The following is a 23,088-nucleotide window of genomic DNA, read 5'->3' as shown; positions in this document are numbered from 1 at the left end:
GTCATACTGGCACCCTCGTAAAAAGTGACCCACGTCCAGATTAATCATTACTTCATTTTAACCTATTTTCAGTTTCTTGAGTATTTCAGCAAATGGCTTTGGGTGTTGAAAGGAAGCAACGCTGGATGCTTTACCGCTTGTAGGGAGGCGGGAGTGGCAGTTTTAAACGTGGCACCAGCCCACGTGCCACCTGACGTCACTGTCTCGCACCGGGCTAGAGCCCCTTGTATCTCCCCAAACGTAATAGATACAAACATGCCGTTTGGACAGTGAATTGCAGGGACAGGGGCTACTTGACTACATCACATTTCATGTTAGTGCTACGTTTTTATTACAGAGATATGAGGACCCTAACGTTAAATTTTAGCGTAACATGATGGGCTTAAAAAGAGGGTTTCAAATATGTGTATATCATAATATTTAGGTGAATAGTTTTTGAGACACAGATATGTTCCTGTATCGTATTCGCTCTTCGAAGCGTTGTTGTCCAATGCGACCTTTCCTGTTGACCACTGAGGAACTTCACAGGGAAGGCGCTGTTTCCCTGCTTCACAATAACGCCGCAAGGTGACACACGAGGCAGCTGGAGAGTAGGGTATAAATGTGCGGCTGGGGTAGTGAGACATTGCATTTCTGTCACTGTTTCTTGGAGCAGACATGTACACCAACAAAGATAAGTTAGATATGCTTCTAGTGTACGGTGAAAGCAAAATAAATGCTGTTACAGCGACACGGAGAGCTGTATCCTGATCGTGAGTATCCTACGCACCAGCTTCTTGCATGTATTTGCTTATAAACTACTTGAATCGGAATCATGGAATGCCATACAGAGGACAAGGCAGAAAACTGCAACTGGCGAGGTACACGAAGAGGGCGTTCTAGCGTTGGCGCATAACGACCCTACTGATCGTCGCGATGTATCACCTCAGAATGTGGTATAAGTCAGAGAAGTGCTCTACGCATATTGCACTGGCATAGATTTCACCCGTTTTATCTCTCATTATAAGCACTATCTGCTGTGGATTTCGAATGGCGCATAACGACCCTACTGATCGTCGCGATGTATCACCTCAGAATGTGGTATAAGTCAGAGAAGTGTTCTACGCATATTGCACTGGCATAGATTTCACCCGTTTTATCTCTCATTATAAGCACTATCTGCTGTGGATTTCGAATGGTGCCAGGAATTTTGCCCGTTTGCTCTGCAGCGCCTACAAGATGATCCAATGTTTTTTCAATGGGTGCTTTTTACTGATGAAGTGACTTTCACCAACCACAGTAATGCAAACTTGCATAATATGCATTACTGGTGAATAGAGAACCCTCACTGGCAGCAGCAAGTAAAGCATCAGCAACGGTGGAGTGGCATCATCGGAATGTCATTGTGGGGCCGTACATCATTCCAAGTATACTAAATGGCAATAACTATGCACAGTTCCTGCGAAATGTTCTGCCCATTCTGCTGGAAGCGGTACCACTAACTATGCGTCCGTGCACGTGGTTCCAAGATGACGGCTGTCCCGCTCACTCTTCCCACGTGGCTACAGAGCTGTTAAATGAAAAATTCCCAGATTGTTGGATAGGACAATGTGCTGAAGTGAAGGGGCCAGCCCAATCTCCTGATTTGATCCCTCTTGATTTTCTTCTGTGGGGAGCAATCAAACAAATTGTATGCTCGAATACCAAATACACCAGACGATATGAAGCAACGTATCATCAAAGCGTGCGCTGATATCTCATGTGACACCCTCGCAGCCATTCACAAATCATTCGAATGGCAACTACAAATGTGCATTGCAGCAGAGGGTAAGCATTTTGAGCACATGCTTCAGTAGAGTTTTGTATCATATACAGTATGTGTTTTTCATCTTTGTGTGTATTTGCTTCGTATCAATATATTTTCAAATAAAAAACAAAAATGTATGAAATAATTGGGACCAATAAGGTCATCCTCATTTACATTTGTATTTCTGTTACTTAAAATGTATAAACATCTTGTAGTATTTTAATACTGTATGTTGTCTACTATTTTGTATCACAGTTGTCAAATAACTGAATAATATTTGCGCGACATCATCAGTTAATTTTTGCGCAAAATATCGCAGTATGCAGTGCTTTTTTTTCCAAAAAAAGTTTGAGGGTGCTCCGACATTGGATATAATGCAGCGAAAATTACTTATAACCTTATAACTGAAGCATGGGATACCACCAGTCTGCTTTTAGCCATGATGTCATCAACATGCCGAACTTAAAAAAAAAAAAAAAAAAAAAGTATTGGACTCTTCAGTTGACTTTAAGCTCAAATGAAGCAGGCAATACCAAGTCAATTTCGGTCTCAAAATCATTGAATACCTGGTTCTTTTTCGCGACTTTATAAGCAGCGAAATATATTTACTGTCACCTCCTGTTCATTTTGAAACGCACTAATGCAAGAATTTTCCATAGTCTTCTGTTTGGCATGAAGTATTATTTGGGCAGCAGCTTGATGAGCAGAACTTTCTTAATGTTTAAATATTTTTTTACGCTAAGAAACCATTTCTTCTTTTCTGGAACCACCTGAAGATGACACAGATACTGTAGCCCAAGGCTGTGCAATGTTCATGCATTGTTTATTTCTTTCTATGACTAAGCTTTCAACTTCTTCGCAAATTCTGCAGCCAAGTTTTGTGTTTGAAACGACCAACCAGTCATTTTTCTCACAAAATGCAATTTCTTGTTCCAAAGTCCAACATTCTGGACGATCATTTAATTTTCTATCGCGCACATGTTAGTTCACTGCATTTTCACACGTAGGTTCAGTGCTCAGGTTTACAGTTTCACTTTCGTCATCCACTGATGTTGAACTTCCTGGCTTTTCACTGACATACAAATTATTAACAGTTTTTGGTTTTTTAGATGCAGGAGAACAAGTAAAATAGTTTGTTAGTTTTCTGCTCATCTCTCACCGCCAACTTAACTTACAAGTTGCAACGAAAGACAGAACACACTGTAAAACTTCGCACAACCGCGAAGGATCATTGTAGCAGGACCGTAGAGACATCTATCGGTAGCTCGGCGTTTGAGCGTACGCATATCCATTTAGCACTACCATCGCCCACTATTAGCGGGCCAGGGCAATACACGCTTGTCGAACTGGCTGCCAGCAATTCAGTTGTCGAAAACGGTTGCTGCAGCTCCGAAATGCTTAAAAGAGTCAATGACATCGCTTTCCCCACCAACAACTGCACTGGTATTGTTCGTATTGCAATTACCAACACGGAAAAATTAAATAAAAAATTTACGTCCGTGAAATAAATCTTTGGCACTCTTCCAAGTTCTCAACATCGTAAAAAAATTACTTTGTCGATGAAAAAGTTTAAGGGTACACGTCCCCCCGCGTTTCCTCAGAAAAACAGCACTGGTAGTATGTATTACTATTGTCGGGTAAATGGGCTTGTTTATGCAAGGCCGAACTCGCAATGTTTACCATGTACTCTACACAACAGGAAAGGTCGCAATGGACAACACCGCTTCAAAGGACAAACACGATACCAGACCGTATCTGTGTCTCACACTATTTGCCTAAATATTATGATATACACATATTTGAAACCATCTTTTTAAGCCCATCAAGTTACGCTAAAATTTAACACAGGGTTCCATTTTAAAAAAACAACCAAAGATGGCCTCATATCTCTGTATTAAAAAATAGCACAAACATGAAATGTGATGTCCCTGCAATTCACTGTCCAAATGGTTTCTTTGTATCTATTACAGTTGGGGAGATACAAGGGGTGTTATGACTTAGCTGCCTCACCCCGTGTAAGTGGGAAATAGTGCCAGCCCTGGCAGTCAATAGTTTTGCTCCTGACAACTATGGCAGAGCGAGCTCGAGAATTTTATTTGAATTGACACGGCCTGAAACCACGAAAATTTTAAAATTAGTCACGTCACCGCGAAGACTCTGAGAACACAATAATCCTCGTTCATTACTTAGAAAAAGGCAGAACCATATACTTGGTCTTTGAATTGGTGCCTCATCCACTATTCACCAGAGATTTTCCCCCAAGTGATTTCTTCCTGTTCCCTAACTTGAAACTTTGGCTTTTTGGGAAGAAATTTTCAACAAATGTGGCATTGCAGTCAACGAGTATTTTGCAGTCTGACAGAACCTATTTTTCCAATGGAATGAAAAAGCTGGAGGATCATGGAGTAAAATATACAGCCCCTGAAGAAGACTGTCAAGAAATAAGATGAGTTGTTTATGAAACAAATTTTTCTTCTTGCTTTTTTTTACCAGACTTATCAAATCACCCTCATATAATTGCAGCAGTGTATAAAGGTCACAATGAGGGCGTAGTAAATTTATGTGACAAAAAGAACTGTCAACCTATTTTCAACAGTTTTATGGCTTCACAGAAACATCATGCTGCATTCGGTTCAATGACGCACAGCAACAATGAAGAATCGTAGACCCGATAAATTAGCTCCTACAAAGGATATATCTGTATAGTGTAGAAGCACATTAGATGATGCACATGAACCCCGTCAGAATATTACAATTGATTGACAACTGGTAAATTTTAGAGGCAGGTATTCTTTTTGTCAGTACATTCCCTTCAAAACCCGAAAGCATGTTAACAACTTTGGAGCTGACAAAGGAATTGGAATGGAAACTAATTACTTCTTATGCTTCACGTCTCTTCAGAGTCTTCGAATCAGCTACAGTATTTTCCTATTGCGTAAAAAGGTGCAAGGTAGTGACACTGCTAATTAGTGAGGACCTAAATTATAAAATGTATGACTAGAAGATAGTCCATGCTTAAGTTTTACATTAGTACCCTCAGTGCTTTCATAATTTGGCTACACTTAAATCTTGAATGGAAGAAAGAAACCAATTACAAAATAAATTCTTGAACTGGGAACATCTCTAGTACAGAAAAATTGCAGTTGGGACAGCAAAGTTCCTCCTCTTCCTTCAGCACAAGTACAAAAGGGAGAAAAACGTGGATGATGCTTCCTATGCGAACATCACATGAATGGGAAAACATCCAAAAGTTGCAAGTGACCTTTCTATTTGTCTGTAAACAACATTCAAAGTTGCTTTCTTTTAAATTTAAGGGTGTCTAAGATAAAGGACAGAAAGACATCTAAAAGTGCTTATATACTTTGTTTTCCTATTTTCAGTTCAGTAACATAATTTTTTTTATCTGCTTACAGGAATAACTGGAATAATACTGAAAATATATCTCGCGTAAATTACTTCAGGTCTTTATGACCCCAGTGGCACTCAATGAAACAAAAACTTCTAGCACAGACAAAGTTTTGTGTGTATAACAAAATGGACGCTCTTTGACATAAAACATGGCCGGGGGCCAGCCACCACAGAATCTAAGTTTCCACCGACCGTGGCATGGTAAATTAACATATACACGCTGATAATACATGCAACTCCAGCTATCTGCACAATTAGCAACACTACAGTCTGCCAAAGTTTCTGAGGAAGTCATGTCTTCTATTTGAGGTGTAATGCTACTACTTCTATGTCATTGGTCTAGAGGTAAACAGTGTGTCGTCTGAATCCAATGTCTCTCATTCAAAACCCCTCAATGCCTAAATTTTTTATAGTAAGTTTCATCTGAATGCTGAAGTCCAGACTGAATCGTAGCACAGCTACAATGCTTTTTGTCAGCTACTGTTTGTCATTCCAGATAGTATAAAATGCTTTAGTGTTGTTCAATGATGCTCCACAAAAAATATCAACAATCTCCATTTTATGCTTGATAGCAACGGAGGCGGATGACCCACTTTCAAATGATGAGTATTGTATTACACTAATGTCCAGGACATGAGTATAGCTCAAAACTAATTTTGTAGTTTGTGATCCAATCAGAATACCTTTATATGTTGTTTAATGTTATTACTAATGCTTTATAGATCGTATCCTTTCCTTTTATAAGTGATTCTTCATGGAACTTATTCATCAGAAATTCATATGTTTGTCAAGCCACAGTGAGTAACTGTCTCTGATTGATAATCTTACGGAAATTTTTGGAGATAAACTGTGTATATACATTCCACTGCATGCTCTACAGCAATGGAGGTACACTGCATATATTGAGGTCCACGTGGAGACATTTGTATAGCGAGGAAGCTACGTATTCACAAAGCAGACATATTAATGCAGCAAACTGAGTCGAGCTTGTGAAAAGACTTAATGTGTACAGCTTTTCTTCAGATTTTGTTAAAGAATTTCTCTTAGCAATTTGCAGCTCTATTAAGTAAAATGGAAAATAAGAACCCAGAGTGCACTGGTCTGCACCACGATTAGAACTGAGAACACACACTGCTTTCCCATCACCAGACATGTGGAACCACCTAGCTAATGAAAATCTGCTTGGAGCAGGTCTCCCTCATCACAATATTAGTCGTTGAGTCTTGTAACATTAAACATAAGAACCGCTGTTACATACATGAAGTACATCATTCCTACAGTCCAAAAATTAAATTTTCTGCCTCATTACCTCATCTTAAATGGCTATTACGTAGTGCAAGTCATTGAAGTGGAAATGGAATGCCAAGTGAATTTAACGGAACAATTCAGGGCCTCATGCAGAGGAAAATGCACAGTCACAGATTTACCAAATATTTGCAATGGTGTTGCTCTTTCTTACCTGTGCTAGGGACATCTAAGTAGCGAAACAATTGTCATCCTCGTCTTATACCGGTTCTCAGAGGGAAGGCATGAGTGCGTTTAGTTTTTGCATACTTTCTAACATCACCTTTAAAGGCTATCTATATTTAAGACATTCAATTAGATTTAATGCAGGATCTCTCATTTTGTAAGCATTCTGATGTGGAAGAGGGCTGTTAGTGCTGTTGTTACATAATTTCACATAGGGATTGCAAAGCTAGTGGCATTAATTTCCACTCATGCCTCATACAGAATGAGAAATCCTGAGGCATATTCCCATAATACAAACAAATAAAACACTTTATACAATAGTTTGCTACAAAAACTTATTTCAACAGAATAAAAAAATTGGAAATCGACATTACCCCACTTCTCAAGAAACAAACTAATGAATTCAATGCCATGCAGCAATCAATTCATTTGAGGATTCAGAAGAGAAGAGAAGAGACAGAAAATTATGTTCATTACCACAAAGAGTAAACTGAAGTGTGGGCCATTTGCAATTCTGTGCCTTCATACATTTGTCACCTAGAGATCTATGCATATAATGCATATTAAATATGCCTGTTTACTGCTTTCATAACATTCTGTTCTTGTTTGGTCCCTAAATGATTCAAAGAATACAATTTCATGTTATCAATTGTTCCTTTGAATCTTTCCAGTGACTTTTTTGTGTGTTGTTGCTTGGTATTCGTAGATCAGACCACAATGCCTGATCCTGTGAGGTATGGGTCCGTAGCTGCTAGAAAGCTTACTAGCTGTATTCAAAATCGAATGTCACAAATAAAACAGGCACTTGGTTACCCAGAATTTCACAGTTAATTTACGCGGCTACATAAACAAAAACAAGAAGACGCCCTAATTTATCCATTCACATAACTCATTCGAAGAGCAGCAGGACATCATCTTCCATTTATAGTTGTAACACTATAACCAGCAGTTGAGCCAATGGTAAGCCATGGTAGTGGTCACAAATTTGTAGCTACCCGTCGAAGTGGAAGAGTCCATACTACATATCATTTGATGAGTACTATGTTGTGACAAAAGTATCTGTCATCACAGTGTTCAATCAACAGAAATTGTTGCAGAGTTACATCTGTGCTACCAGCCTCCCATTGTTGTCTTACATCTCGGGCTTTTCTGTCGCAATGGAAATGAGTTGCCTAGGTAAATGTGTATATTCTGTGTGGAAAAACATCTGTATTCCATTCTTCCTGATTCACTGGTCATGTGCACTGATACCAAATATGGATAGGAAAGTCTCTTACGAATTAGTGGTTAACAATCATAATAGCAGTAACAATAGGAAACTAATAAGGAATATGCTACAGCCAAGAACAAATGCGATTTATGGAACGTAGTACTTTATAGAGCAGGGGTTCCCAACAAAATTTTCTTGAGGACCCCCTCATCGAGCATGTTTGGTACCTTGTCATACTAAAGTATCAAGTACCTAAAACAGCCAAATTAAGAGTCTTTTTATACGTTTTCTAGTTTTGGTACATACAAAAAACGTTGACATATTCATTACTGAAAAAATATTGAGCTTAAAACTGCTCATGCAGGAAGGGGCCAAAACAAAAAATCTGTTATAATACGAAATATATTCAATATATTTTTTTATTCTAATAGCACCTTGCGGACCCCTCTGGCACAGCTCGCGGACCACCTGTTGGGAACTACTGTTATAGATAAACATGTAAGATACAATGAAGTACAGACTGTGCATAGCACTGAACACAGTGACTGGACAACAATAATACAGATTACAGAATAGGCCCAGCATTCATTTGCGATCGCTTAAATAATACTGTTACTTTAATGTTTCTTCAGAGGGCACCAGGGGGCTGACCCATGCGGCCTCTATAAGTGGGCCTGTGAACTCTATAGGTTCGCGATCTCTGAAATCACAGGTCATGAGTGAAGGTACACCACTCCGCCCTGCACTGAGATTACGAGTCATGGAAATCACCAATGACTACGCTGACATCCATTTAATCATTCAATAATGGCAGCTGCTCCAGCATGCAGTCAGCAAGCACTGGCGAATAGGGGGAAAAGTGATTTGGGGGGGAGGGGGGATCGGGCGTGTTGCCCCCCCCCCCACCCCTCTTGTGAGAGGCCATAGGGCAAGACCGGTAGCAGCATCTCCACAGCCATGTCCTTGTTGAAGTCAGCAATGGAGGAGGTGGCGGCTGTGGTGTCGGGTGCAGGGGGTGTTGCACTGGCGACGGCAGTCAAATGGCAGGGGCGGAGGCAGGATCCCAGACAACGATCTGCCTGGCACAGACCTCTGCTGCGGCATGGACTGGACTGTCTGTGACACAGGAACAGGTATTGGCAGGGGTGGGGGTGAGGGTGGGGATGTGGGTGGGGGTGTGGGTGGGGGTGGCCTTGGGTCCTCCAGAACGGACCCTGCCCTGCAAGGCCGCAGCTGGTCGAAGCGATGGGACGTCCGCCCATCAAGAGATGCAGATGACGCACAAGCGCTAGACCAGCGACACTTCATGACAACAGGAACCCACTTCGGCCGTGGCCATAACTGCTAGCCCAGACAGGGACACCCAACTGGAACCACTGTGGAGCTGGTGATGCCAGAGGATGTGGCATCAGAAGCAGTAGGTGAAGGAAAGTCGTTGGTTGGCAGAATCGCTAAAGCCTCTTTTTCGATCCGAGAATTCCACTGCGGGGTGGGAAGCGTAAGCAAATTGTCATTCAGATCCAGCTGCATATTTGAGCACCAACACCACACCACGACCATGCTGCGGCATCTGTAGCCAACACGAGACGTTGACCCAGCTGAAAAGTGGCCAGACATTGGGAAGATTGAAGCTTAAATTTAAGCAAAGCAAACGCTCCGTCACAAGCTACGGTCCAGGAAAAAAGGCACATTTTTACGCAAAAGCATCTGCAGGGGCTGACCAATAATGGGTGCGTCCAGTAAAAACTTACATTAGTACACAACTTTATCTAGAAATGCCTGCAGTTCCCTAATGGAGGTTGGATGCAGCAAAGTTGCAATTGCTTCGGCATGGTGACAACAACCTGACCCGTGCAAGGAACCTCAAAACCTAGGTATTCAATTGGGGCTGAAAAAAATTGAGATTTAGCGAGACTGCACTTTGAGACCCACAGACTGCAAAACAGAAAACAATGATCGGAGATTGCTAAGATGGTCTTCGGTGAAAGAACCCAAAATAATGGTACTGTTGAGGTAATTGATGCAGCCCGGTACAGAAGCTTTCAGCTGTTCTAAAAAATGCTAAAAAATTGCAGGCGCACTAATGACAATAAAAAGTAAGCGCTGATACTGACATAGGCCAAGAGGTGTATTGACATCGAGAAGGTGCCTAGTGGTCTCATCCAAGGGGTGTGACGGATCAATCCTGGGAAAGCAGTGGTTGTCTAACAATTTTGCAAGCATTTCTTCAGGGCGGGGAAGAAGTTAGATATCTATCACTCGAGACAGTGAAGTCGCCTCAGAGGCAAAGCTTACCCATCGGATTCTTAACGGTGACCAGTGGTGTGTGGTGTGGCCCATTCACTGGAAGAAATAGGCTGAATTATTTCAAGCGATATCAAACGATCTAATTTGGCCTTAACAGTTATGCAACACGACAGGCACGCATTGCAGGAAACAAAAAGGCAGATGGACTCTTTCCTGGCAATGTGCACCTGTAAACTTGTAGCACACGGAAAACAGAGACAAAAACTCAAGGGTGAAGAGACGCCAGTTGCTGACATGGAACTTGATCTGACACTAAATTTACACTGGCATTGGAGAAACAGGAAGCGTTGAATGCATCTACCCATACACATCTGCGATATGGGAATGATCCAAGACTAGAAGGTGAGAGGGCGAACACCAGATTTGTACGAGACAGGAGTGGAGAACTGACCTAGGATCGGAATCTGTTGTTTATTGTAGCTAACCAACTTCTATGAAACCCTGTGTGAGGGGAGAGGAGCCCAAGTCCATGTGTGTGTGTGTGTGTGTGTGTGTGTGTGTGTTTAGTAAAGTCACTGCAACTGGTGTGTCCACTTGCATTTTAGTGGCTTATTAAACACACACAAAGTCAATAAACAATTTGTTCAGGGAAACAGTCATTGTAGAGACACAGTTTATGACCATCAGTACAACTGTGTCCACCATGTTAGATGAGGAGTTACACACCAATGCAATGTGGCCTTTCGACAATTGTTACAAACCGCCCAATTCTTAGGGCATGCAGCATGCTCGTGTTGGACAAAGCAGTACAGGCAAGATGGAAGGGGGGCACGTGGCTGCTGCGTGATGCGACTCATTGCTGCTGTGGCTGTATCTGACACTGCCCCATGGAATGCTGGGTCGAAGGTCGTACTGCTGCAATGCAGCATGCCTAATGGGTTGAATGAGCAACTTTTGATACTCACCTCCCCCTCCCACCCCCCCCTCCCACCAATGTAGCAATCTGATCGCCTGTGGCCCTTGACACTTCAAAGGACTGTGCTACGTTGAGCACATCCGTAAGGATCAGATTCTCACACTGCCTCAGATTCTCACACTGAAGTGCTTTCTCATGGACTTCCCTGGGGGCCAGAACATCACACAAGACCGCTCTTCTAGTCCATTTGAGGTCGACAGTGGGTAGTATTTTACTGTTTCTCGACATTTTGGAAAATGTGGTTTTGCACAAACTGTTCGTTTTGCTAAGATAAGCTTTCACTGCAAGTCAAACAGGACTCATCTGTGCAACTCATTTGTATTTTTCAATGGTGTAATCTGCTGTAAGTTTGAAGCCATCCCTCAGCTCGGCGTTTGGTAGCACAGCTCCGGTGATGGCTGGTTGGAGCAGGCTGTGGTTAGTAGTGAGGACGATGTGGACTGTTCATGGAGTTCTGCATATTAATCGTGCAGTTGAGGCTAGGTAGTACTGCTGCCAATGTTTGGCATCTTGAGATTGTTTACCCTCTTTTGGATGCTGCTTAGTGAGCCTTCTAAATTCTTGTACGATTCTCTATCCAGTCTGATAAAGTACTCTGAATCGTCATCAGGCATATATGACATTGATCAAACAATGGAAAATCCAGGATGGAATGTAACAATATTATGAGAAGGAAAGTTGCTACACATAATATTAGTATATGGCAATGAGATAGTTAATTCAATTTTTTGGCTGTATCAAGGTAGTACCACTTTTAAATTTCAACTGGTTTTGCATTTACATTGTGAACTGTATGCACTATCACCAGGGCAACCACAGAAAGCTAAATGTAGCGGTTTCGTGTTTGCTCTGCAGCACGATGTCCCTCTCACGATCTAAAGCAAGGACAATTGCTGGTTTAGATCTTCTTGGACAACTGACTTCAGTTTTCTTTTCTTTTTTCTCTGTAAATAGGCAGAACAAATTCATTAACAAAATGCTGAAAAATGTTTTCATTGTTCCAACTGAACAACAGCCTGTTTTTATTTTTAACTGTCAGGCTCCTTTCGTAACGCAATAAAACTGATTCCTCTTTAGATTCATATTGTTACTATTATTACTCTTATTCATTTATTCCCAAGAACTTTCCTATCCATATTTAGTATCAATGCACATGACCAGCGAACCTGGAAGAATGGAATGTAGGATGTTTCACCATGCAGAATATACCTAGACATTTCATTTCCAGAGCATTAGGAAAAGCATAATAATTAAGAGGAAAATGGGAGGCTGGTGACACAGATGGAACTCTGCAATAATTTCTGTTGATTGAACCCTGTGATGACAGATAAGTTTACTCATCAAATGATATGTAGTATGGACTCTTCCACTTCTACAGATAGCTACAGATTTGTGACCACTACCATGGCTTACCATTAGCTCCACTATAGGTTATAGTGTTACAACTGTAAATGGAAGATAAGGCCCTGCTTCTGTTCAAATGAGTTACGTGAATGGATAAATTAGGGCGTCTCCTTGCTTTAGTTTACATAGCTGCGTAAACTAACTTTGAAATTCTGTGTAATCAAGTGCCTCTTTTATTTGTGACATTTGATTTTGAATACAATTGGAAAGCTTTCTAGCAACTACGAGCCTATACCTCATGGGAGCAGTCATTGTGGTCTGCTTTACGAATACCATCAACAACACAAAAAAAGTCACTGGCAAGATTCGTAGGAACTATCAGTGACATGAATTTGAATTCTTTCAATCATTTAGCGGCCAAACACAAAGGAACATTATAAAAGTAGTAAACAGGGTACTTAGTATGCATTATATGTACAGATCTCAAAGTGGCAATTGTATGAAAGCACAGAATTTCAAATTGCCTATATTTACAGTTTAGTTTCTGTGTTAATGAATAAAACTTTCACTTCCTTCTTTTCTGAATCCTCAACCGAAGTGATTCCTGTGTGGAACCAAATAATTAATTAACTGTGTTTCTTCTCGCTTTCACCTCTACCAACTTACTTCTGCATTCTCGTGGTGGTTGTGGATTTTATTTGAATTTGGTATTACACTGTATGTAGACAACATCTATTTCAAACTGGAATGTGTTTGGCATCATACTGTTTTGTGGCGAGTGGAAGAAGGTTGATTTGCAATTACTTTTTATTCCACTGAGGTAAGTTTTTGTAGAAAACTACTATAGAAAGTGTTTTATTGTATTATTGGAATGTTGTACATATGATGGAAAATAATATTCCTCCATATTTCACATACTTTATGAGGCAGAGAGGAAATTAATATCATTAGCTTTGCTATCCCTGTGTGAAATTATATAACACCATCATTAAACAGTCCTCTTTTGTGCCAGAATGCCTCAAAAATGAGAGATCCTGAATTAAATCTAATTGAATGCCTTAAATATAGATGGCCTTGAAAGGCGATGTTAGAAAGTATGCAAAAAAACTAAACACACTCGTGCCTCCCCTCTGAGAGCCTGTGTAAGACGAGGATGACAATTGTTTCGCTACTCAGGTGACCCTAGCTCAGGTAAGAAAGAGCAACATCATTGTAAATATTTGGTAAATCTGTGACTGTGCATTTTCTTCTGTATGAGGCCCTGAATTGTTCCATTAAATTCACTTGGCATTCCACTTCAGTGACTTGCGCTACATAATCGCCATTTAAGATGTAATGAGGCAGAAAATTTAATTTTTGGACTGTAGGAATGACATACTTCATGTATGCAACAGCAGTTCTTATATTTTCTGTTATAAGACTCAACGACCAATATTGCAATGAGGGAGACCTGCTCCCAGCAGATTTTCATTAGCTAGGTGGTTCCACATATCTGGTGATGGGAGGGCAGTGTGTGTTCTCAGTTCTAATCATGGTGCAGACCAGAAGAATCAAACAGTTTTCCATTTAATCTGCTAGAAGAAATTCTTTAACAAAATCTGAAGAAAACTGTACAAATTATGTCTTCTCAAAAGCTCGACTCATTAAGGTGTGTCAATGGTCGTACATGTCTGCTGTGTGAATACCTAACTTCTTCACTACACAAACCTCTCTGAAGAGCTTTGACTCAACTGTCAACCACACGAATTTGAGTGTTGTTTACTGCGTAAGACCCAGATGTCAGAGGAACAGTTATGAAGTGAAAATAGTTCTTCAGTGCCACATCATGTTATAGTAATTACGCACCGCTATAGACATTTACTGACACTGGTAGTAGCATCTTCCTTCCACTCCAGGTAGCTTCAAAAAAATGGCAGTACCTTAAATATCCCTTCTGATCAGCATCAAGTTCTTCACAAATCTGTACAATGTACCCACATTGCTATAGAGCATGCAATGAGAGAGAGATATACACAGCTTATCACAAAAATTTACCACAAGAGTATCATATAAAGGCTGTTACTCACTGTGGCTTGACGAAAATATGAGATTCTGATGAAAAAGTTACAGGAAGACTCGCTTATAAAAGGAAAAGAAACAAGATATAAAGCATTAATAATAAAGTTAACCAACATACTGAGATATTCTGATTGTATCACAAACTACAAAGTTAATTTTGAGCTATAATAGTGTCTTGCATATTAGTGTAATACAGTGTTCACCATATGGAAGCTGGTTGTCTGCCTCTGTGCTGTCAAGCGTGAAATGCGAATTGTTGACTTTTTTGGTGGAGAATCACTCAACAACAGTAAAGCATTTTTTTACTATCTGGAGTGATGACCGGTAAGGGAATGGAGTGCCACTGTATGAGCTGCTGCAGTGGACGCTGCAGAGCTCTGACACATGCGGTCTTCAAAGGCAGGCAGTCTGCCAAGAAATCTTTCGCAAAAATGTAATTGGAGACATTGTAGCTGGGCAGTCAGGACTTCAGCACTCAGATGAAAGGTGCTACAAAAATTTAGGCAATGAGGGGTTTCGAACATGGAACATCGCATTTGAGACGACAACTGTTTACTGCTAGACTGCATGCATAGACATAGGTGTGTAGCATCTCGAATAAAAGACATGTTTTCTCCATGAACTGCCACAGCTGCAGTGTTGCCAGATTGTGCAGACAGCTGGAATTAAGTGTACTATATGCGTGGTTGTGTTGCTTTACCATGTCACAGTCGGCACAGACTTAGATTCAGTGGCGGCTGGCCCCGGTCATGTTTTATGTTGGTGTTGGGTTGTTTGGGGAGAAGAGACCAAACAGTGAGGTAATCGGTCTCATCAGTTTAGGGAAGGATGGTGAAGGAAGTCAGCCGTGCCCTTTCAAAGGAACCATCCCTGCATTTGCCTGGAGCGATTTAGGGGAATCACAGAAAACCTAAATCAGGATGGCCGGATGCGGGATTGAACCGTTGTCCTCCCGAATGCGAGTCCAGTGTGCTAACCACTGCGTCACCTCCCTCAGTACCATGTTTTATGTCAAAGAATGTACATCACAGGAGGCTTTTTATTATTAAGCTGAAGCTTCCTCCATATTCGGCCAGGTGTGATGGATAACATAAGGCAGCTCTGTTGTACGTTAAATTTATGATTGCAAATCAATGAAATTTTCCCACTATCATGCAAATTCAAGAATTTTACCACTATCTTGCAATTTCAATGTGCCAGCACAAATAAAGAATGAGTAATAAAACGTTTGTGATCTAAAGAGATATAGTTGTATTATATAAAAATGCCAGTGTCTACACTTACATTTGTATAATAAAGTCAATACAAGTCAGCATTTCAGGTGGAAACAATCTGTAGAATAACTTTTTACGGGTTTCATCTACTTTTGTTAACAAAACAACATTTTCCCAAAGGCATGCTGCTGCCGTTCCAGCGTAACTAACGATGACCAAATTCACTTTAAATACTCTAAAGCTGACCATTCTATCCAAATACAATGCATACTAAAAACCAAGTTTTAAATGTATTCATTAAACCAACAATGATCAATAACAACTAACTAATATTGTTACTTAACAATGCAACATGTACACAACATCATACACGATTAAAAAGCTTACTTTATTGAACAAAACTATATACGTCCATACCTGTTAAGACATCATTCTCATAACGAATAGCAATGTGTGTATCATGTTCAACATTGCGAAACTTAGCTTCACATCCAGCCAACTGCGTGTGTGTACCATCCCTATCATGGTCATAATGCAGGGAGCCATTGTTTACCATTGCAGAAATATATGGGTGCTGATGCTGCAACATAGGCAAAACACTGAAAAATTTGCTTGCAATATGTACAGAAAAACCATCATGTCACAGGATAGATGTTATAAGATAATGGCAACAGAGGAAATAGAATGGGATTTGGAGGGAGGTGGAGAAAATTATGCAGAAAAGTACTCAAATAAATAGTAATGACTTTTTTATGCGTGTAGCATGCAGGAAGAGATGATGAATGTGACAATGGAAGAAAATCAAAAATTAAAGACTGAGGGGAGGGGGGGGGGGGGGGTCATCTTCAAAAGAAAGAGGAGGAGGAGGAGGAGGAGGAGAAAGAGAGGTCAAGGAAGTATGATGAACAAACATCTGAAATGGGGGAGGGAGAGCTTAACCTTTGCTGATGAATCAGCTGTTTATATTGTTCTCAGGCATTCAGGCAAGTGAAGCCAACTATGAAACACAATATTTGGGCAATGTAACTTCATGTCATCACCATCTGATAACTACAGAATGAGCATCTTTGGTATGTTGCAAATTTTGAAACTCTTGTTCCACAGTGGCTCTACCACCCTATCAGGCACAGAAGTCACTCTCAACTAACACTTTGAGTTTCAGCTGGCTGAAGGCTGGGGTCCACACTTAACTGAGAGTGGAGGCAGTCTCTACCAATCAGGTTGTCGACCACTTGTACCACAAGAGCCTCCTCTGAAACTCAATGTCAGAATGAGAAGGTGTCTTTGCACTTTCATTTGTTCATATTTCATTGAGTCCCCTGCAGAAGCACAGAGGAACGGAGTTTGAGCTTAGTGTTTGAAGGTCGCAATCCATCGTCACTCCATACAATGCAGCATGCAGCCAGAAGAGGTGGGAAGCTATGAAAAGGTAAAGGAAGTGCAATGTAGCTAAGACACTCATTCAGCACGGATTACCTGAAGATAACAGCGAGGTATGCTGGCGAAATATTGTGTTTACAAAATGATCACATCTGCATGGACACTCAAGAGCAGTACAAACAGATTAAGAAATAATCAAACCAACTTGTTATAAGAGTGTAACAGAAAGTAAATAGTCTGATAAGACACAAAATTAAAAAAACAGAAGGAAAGACAATGAAAACAGCATTAGGTGTTACTCTGATAAGAGGAGGAATATGTGGCAGGATCACAAACACAAATGACAATAGGTATGGTTGGGCCAATACTTTTCCTACATTAATCTTTTCAGGAAAGACTGAATCCCTACTTATTAAAAACATTTCAAAAATTAATTTTTTTTAAATACGAAATATACCCTTTCTTCACATTTATGCCTGCAATAAAGCCTCATATTATACTGATAAAAAATCATAGTTGCATATGTAAGCAGTGTTTCAGTTCTTAGTGATATCTGTTTAAGCAGCATCAAATGATCCAATGGTAAAGTAGAAAATGTTGGAAAATTCTATACAACTAACTACAAAACAGACAATGTTTATTGCTGCCTTACATTGTGAGGGCCATTGTGATTGCTGTAAGTGTCCAGTATTACAGCTAAGCCTTCATGGTAATCCATGTTGCCAAACACTGGTCCTGGGGTCATACGATGTTTGGCATACCAGATTGCTAAACCATCTCCATACAGCTCCTTCCCCTTTCCATGCACTTTGAACTGAATTTGCAGCTCCCAGTTACGAACATGACAAGGCTAGAATTGAAATATTTTTTATTGCATCAGTTAAGTATAGATATAGATGTATTCACAGACTATATTCATTTCTCATCTCTGTAACAAACATTTCAGTATCATAAAAAATGTACTCAAATAACAATGAAACATTTAAAAATTAACCTCACAAACTCAGACAGCAAAACACGGACAGAAAATTCATTCCTGTGTGTCTTAGCAATTACTTTCCTGTAATGAGACAGAGTGAAGCACGACTTAAGATGTCACAATATACTATACATACAGAAAGTCATGTAGAAAGAATTATTTAGAAACTGATGGTGCAGACACAACAACAAATATATGTATTAATGATAATAGACTAAGAGCTGCCTTTAAAAACACACACAAAAAGTTTTGGATTAAAATGTTTTAATCGCTATACTGATGACCTAAGCATCACACAAAGGCACATTCTCTCACTGAACACCAGTCCTAAGTGAGTGGGCAGTGTGGTCTGTGCAGAGATTTATGAGGAAAATCTCGCCACACAACTTAATATACCTCCATCAAGATCATTAAGTCTTGGAATAACAGAAAAATCTATCCACTGCTAGGAGTAATCTGTCTCAACAGCTAACTACACACCTGTGAGATAGAGTTTGGTCTAGAACAAATGGAACCAAGCATAAATAAAAGTTTTAACTGTCAGATACAAATTAATTTTATCCACTGTGAATTGGGCATTACACATCAATTCTCAGGGAGAAGAGTCATTATCTTCATAAGATCACCTCCAAAAGGGTGAATGTTAGCAGCATTAAGCAATATATTGTCACTACATTTCATTTGGCAAGCATTCAATCTGAAACAACATTGTATGTGGTGCCATACACACATAGTTTACAGTTACCATAATTTAACAAAATTCCTGTACTGTGTGGCTGCTACAGACACAATAACTACAAGCACAAAATGAAAATGCTTGACATGAATAAAACGGGGTGACAGAATGAAACACACATTATAGGGGAGGTGCTGAGTCACAGATAGGCACAACAAAAAGACTGTCACAAATAGCTTTCAGCCAGTACGGCCTTTGTAAACACACACACACACACACACACACACACACACACACACACACACACACACACACGTCTGCAGTCTCAGGCAAGAGAAACCACACTGCAAGCAGCAGCACCAGTGCATGATGGGAGTGGCAACTGGGTGGGGGTAAGGAGAAGCCTGGGGATGGGAGGAGGAGGGATAGTAGGGTAGGGATGGCAGACAGTGCTGCAGGTTAGACCAAGGACAGTAGAGAGGTCAGGGGGTGGGGGTAGTGGAAAAGGAGAGAAGCAAGAAGACTGGGTGCAATGGTGGAATGAGGGTTGTATAATGCTGCAATGTGAACAGAGAAGGGACTGGATGAGAGAGGACAATGACTAACGAAGGTTGAGGCCAGGAGGGTTATGGAATCATTAGATTATATTGCAGGGAAAGTTTCCACCTGTGCAATTCAGAAAAGGTAGTGCTGGTGGGAAGGATCCAAACGGCACAGGCTATGAAGCAATCATTAAAATGAAGGACATCATGTTTGGCAGCCTGCTCAGCAACAGGGTGGTCCACTTGTTTCATTGCCCAGTTTGTCGGCTGCCATTGATGCAGACAGATAGCTTGTTGGTTTGTCATGTTCACATAGAATGCACCACAGTGGTTGCAGCTTAGCTTGTAGATCACATGACTGGTTTCACAGGTAGCCCTGCCTTTGGTGGGGTAGGTAATTTTGTGACCTGACTGGAGTAGGTGGTGGTGAGAGGATGTATGGGGCAGGTCTTGCATCTAGGTCTGTTGCAGAGGTATGAGCCATGAGGTAAGGGGTTGGGAGCAGGGGTTCTGTAAGGATGAAGAAGTATATTGTGTAGGTTTGATGGACAGCGAAATACCACTGTGGGAGAGTTGGGAAGGATAGTGGGCAGGCTATTTCTCATTTCAGGGCATGATGAGAGTTAGTCAAAACCCTGGCGGAGAATGCAATTCAGTTGCTCCAGTCCTGGGTGGTACTGTGTTACAAGGGGAATGTTCCCCTGTGGCTGGAAGGTGGAACTTTGAGAGGTGGTGGGAGACTGGAAAGATAAGGCATGGGAGATCTGTTTTTGTACAAGGTTGGGAGGATAATTGTGGCCTGTGAAGGCTTCAGCAAGACTTTCGGTATATTTTGAGAGGGACCGTTCATCACTGCAAATGTGAAGACCATGGATGGCAAGGCTGTAAGGAAGGGATGTCTTGGTATGGAACGGGTAGCAGCTGTCAAAGTGAAGGTATTGCTGATTGTTAGTAGGTCTGATATGTACGGAGGTACTGAGGTAGCCATCTTTGAGGTGGAGGTCAACATCTAGGAAGGCGGCTTGTTGGGTTGAGTAGGACCATTGAAGCAAGCAAATGGGGGTGAAGTAGTAGTTGTTCTGGAGGAATGTGGATAGGGTGTCCTCAGCCTCAATGCAGATCGCAAAGATGTCATCACTGAATCTGAACCATGTGAGGCATTTAGGATTCTGTGTTTACGAAGGATTCCTCTAGATGGCAAATGAACAGGTCAGAAACTCAACCATCCAGGACGTCCCATTGTCGCCAATTACTGTGCCCCCACAGAGAATCTCTGCTCCCGTAGACCAACACCTTTATTTATTTATTTAATTACATGTCAAGTAAGACCAAATTGAGGATCAAATCTCCAAAACCATGGAACAAGTCAAAACATGAAATTACAGCATAAAAGTAATAACGGATAAATGTAATTTGTTTATAAACCCAAAGAAAGCCCATAAGTTTAAGTAAGTGCAATCAACAATACAACAAGAATCAGCTTAATTTTTTAAGAAACTCCTCGACAGAATAGAAGGAGTGGCCCACGAGGAAACTCTTCAGTTTCAATTTGAATGCACATGGATTACTGCTAAGATTTTTTAATTTGAGTGGTAGCTTATTGAAAATGGATGCAGCAGTATACTGCACACATTTCTGCACAAGACTTACGGAAGTCGGATCCAAATGCAGGTTTGATTTCTGCCGAGTATTAACCGAGTGAAAGCTGCTTAATCTTGGGAATAAGCTAATATTGTTAACAATAAATGACAGTAAGGAATATATACAAGGTGTTTCGGGAGGAAAGGTCAATATTTTAAACAGTGATAGTGTAACTAATTCTGAACAAAAAATGTTACATGAACATAGGTCCGCAAATGCTTCGTTAGGGAGGTATGGGTATTGAAAGGAACTTTAATTCTGCAAAACTTATGTGCAAACCATGAATGTATATGCAATACAACTGGACCGTAATGTGATTTTCTTGGAAACAATGCATGGATACATGCCATGTTACACTATGCAACCTACCGCGAATTATGATCATATGACATATGTAGTACAATCACCTGTTGTTTGCCCAATTGTGCCATGGAAGCCGCATTGTGTAGTGCAACAGCGACGGATCGGTTAGCTGTATAGTGTATAGTATTAAGTGTTTGTACAAGCACTGCGAACAATGCCTCATGTCTACAGTGATGATGAATGCACAGATATGGTGTATGTTTATGACTTCTGCGACAGTAGCGCTACCACTGCAAGAGAAGAATACCACAGGCATTTTCCGACTTGACGATTACCAGATCGCAGGGTGTTTACCAAAGTGTTTCTCACTTTGCGTGCAACAGGCTCTCTTCCAAGTAGACATTTTTCGCCCGAGCATGGATAGCAATTTCAAAGTTCGTTTTGGGATAAATATTTGGTGTGGCATGATTGGTAACCTTTTGACAGGTCCATTTATTATCAATCAGCGATTGACAGGAGAGAGGTACCTACATTTTTTGGAAACCCCACATGTTACCTTACGTGTGACGGACCATCTTCAACCGCACCTACCCTAATCGCTAGATTGGTCGTGGCGGTGCTATTAACTGGCCTCCAAGATCACCTGACCTTATACCTCTAGAGTTCTGTTTATGGGGTTGTATGAAACCATAGGTGCGCAAAGTGAAGGTAAATACACGAGATGAACTGCTTTGTCGCATCATGGACACTGTTGAATTGATCAGGAACCAACCCCAGGCAACTGAATAAACGACACAACATGTTATCACTAGAGTGCAAAAGTGCATTGATGTTCATGGTGGGATATTCGAACCTTTTCTATGAACAGTACAACATCTGTACCGTAAGTGTTAAAGCCGTTTGTTAAACACATGGTACGTCTTTTTCAACTGAATATATGTAACACGAATGTTATAATGCATTATGTCTTAAGCAAATAAACATTATGTAAAATGTGTAACATAACTGTACTTCTCTATAACTTTGTTTCCAAGAAAATCACGTTATGGTCCAGTTGTATTGTGTATACGTTCATGTTGTGCACATCAATTTTGCAGAATTACAGTTCCTTTCAATACCCACACCTTCCCAACGAAGCATTTGTGGACCTACGTTCATATAATTTATTCCCCCCCCCCCCCCCCCCCCCCAGAATTACTTACACTATCATTGTGTAAAATATTGATCTTTCCTCCCCAAACATCCTGTATATTGGGAGGTCAATGTCAAAATAAGCAGACTCGTGAACAGGGGTCGACATGAGGTTCGTGAACTTATACCACTTATTGCCTGAACCACCCATTTCTGAGGCAAAAATATCCTTTTAGAACGGGAAGAGTTACCCCAAAATATAATACCATATGACATAAGCGAATGAAAATAATCAAATTAGACCAATTTTCATGTCGAATGATCACTCACTTCAGATACCGTTCAAATAATAAAAAAAAGCAGCATTAAGTCTTTGGGCAATATCCTGAATGTGGGCTTTCCACGACAGCTTACTATCTATCTGAACGTCTAGAAATTTGAACTGTTCAGTTCCACTAGTCATATGCCCATTCTGTGAAATTAAAACCTCAGGTTTTGTTGAACTGTGAGTTAGAAACTGTAAAATCTGAGTCTTCTGTGATTTAGCGTTAGCTTATTTTCTAAAAGCCATGAACTTAGGTCATGAACTGCACTATTTGAAACTGAGCAAATATTGCACACAACATCCTTTACTATCAAGCTAGTGTCATCATCAAACACAGAAATTTTAGAGTTACCCATAATACTACAGGGCATATCATTTATACAAATAAGGAACAGGTG

The 23,088-nt window shown here is 40.6% G+C and overlaps 1 protein-coding gene across 1 annotated transcript in view; it reads right to left on the bottom strand.

Moving 5' to 3' along the window:
* Positions 1 to 23,088, bottom strand: part of LOC124787772 (vesicular integral-membrane protein VIP36) — an 86,383-nt gene that overhangs the window by 36,216 nt on the left and 27,079 nt on the right. The window contains exons 3-4 of the mRNA XM_047254661.1: positions 17,746 to 17,943; positions 16,131 to 16,293 (exon numbers count right to left, since the gene is read on the bottom strand). Coding sequence (XP_047110617.1) covers positions 16,131 to 16,293; positions 17,746 to 17,943 — 361 coding nt within the window. The remainder of the gene's footprint in view (positions 1 to 16,130; positions 16,294 to 17,745; positions 17,944 to 23,088) is intronic.

This window comes from Schistocerca piceifrons, chromosome 3, assembly GCF_021461385.2.
Source record: "Schistocerca piceifrons isolate TAMUIC-IGC-003096 chromosome 3, iqSchPice1.1, whole genome shotgun sequence".
In the NCBI taxonomy this organism is placed as follows: Eukaryota; Metazoa; Arthropoda; class Insecta; order Orthoptera; family Acrididae; genus Schistocerca; species Schistocerca piceifrons.
Note: the sequence above shows the minus strand (reverse complement) of the source record. Positions and strands in the feature narration are given on the sequence as shown.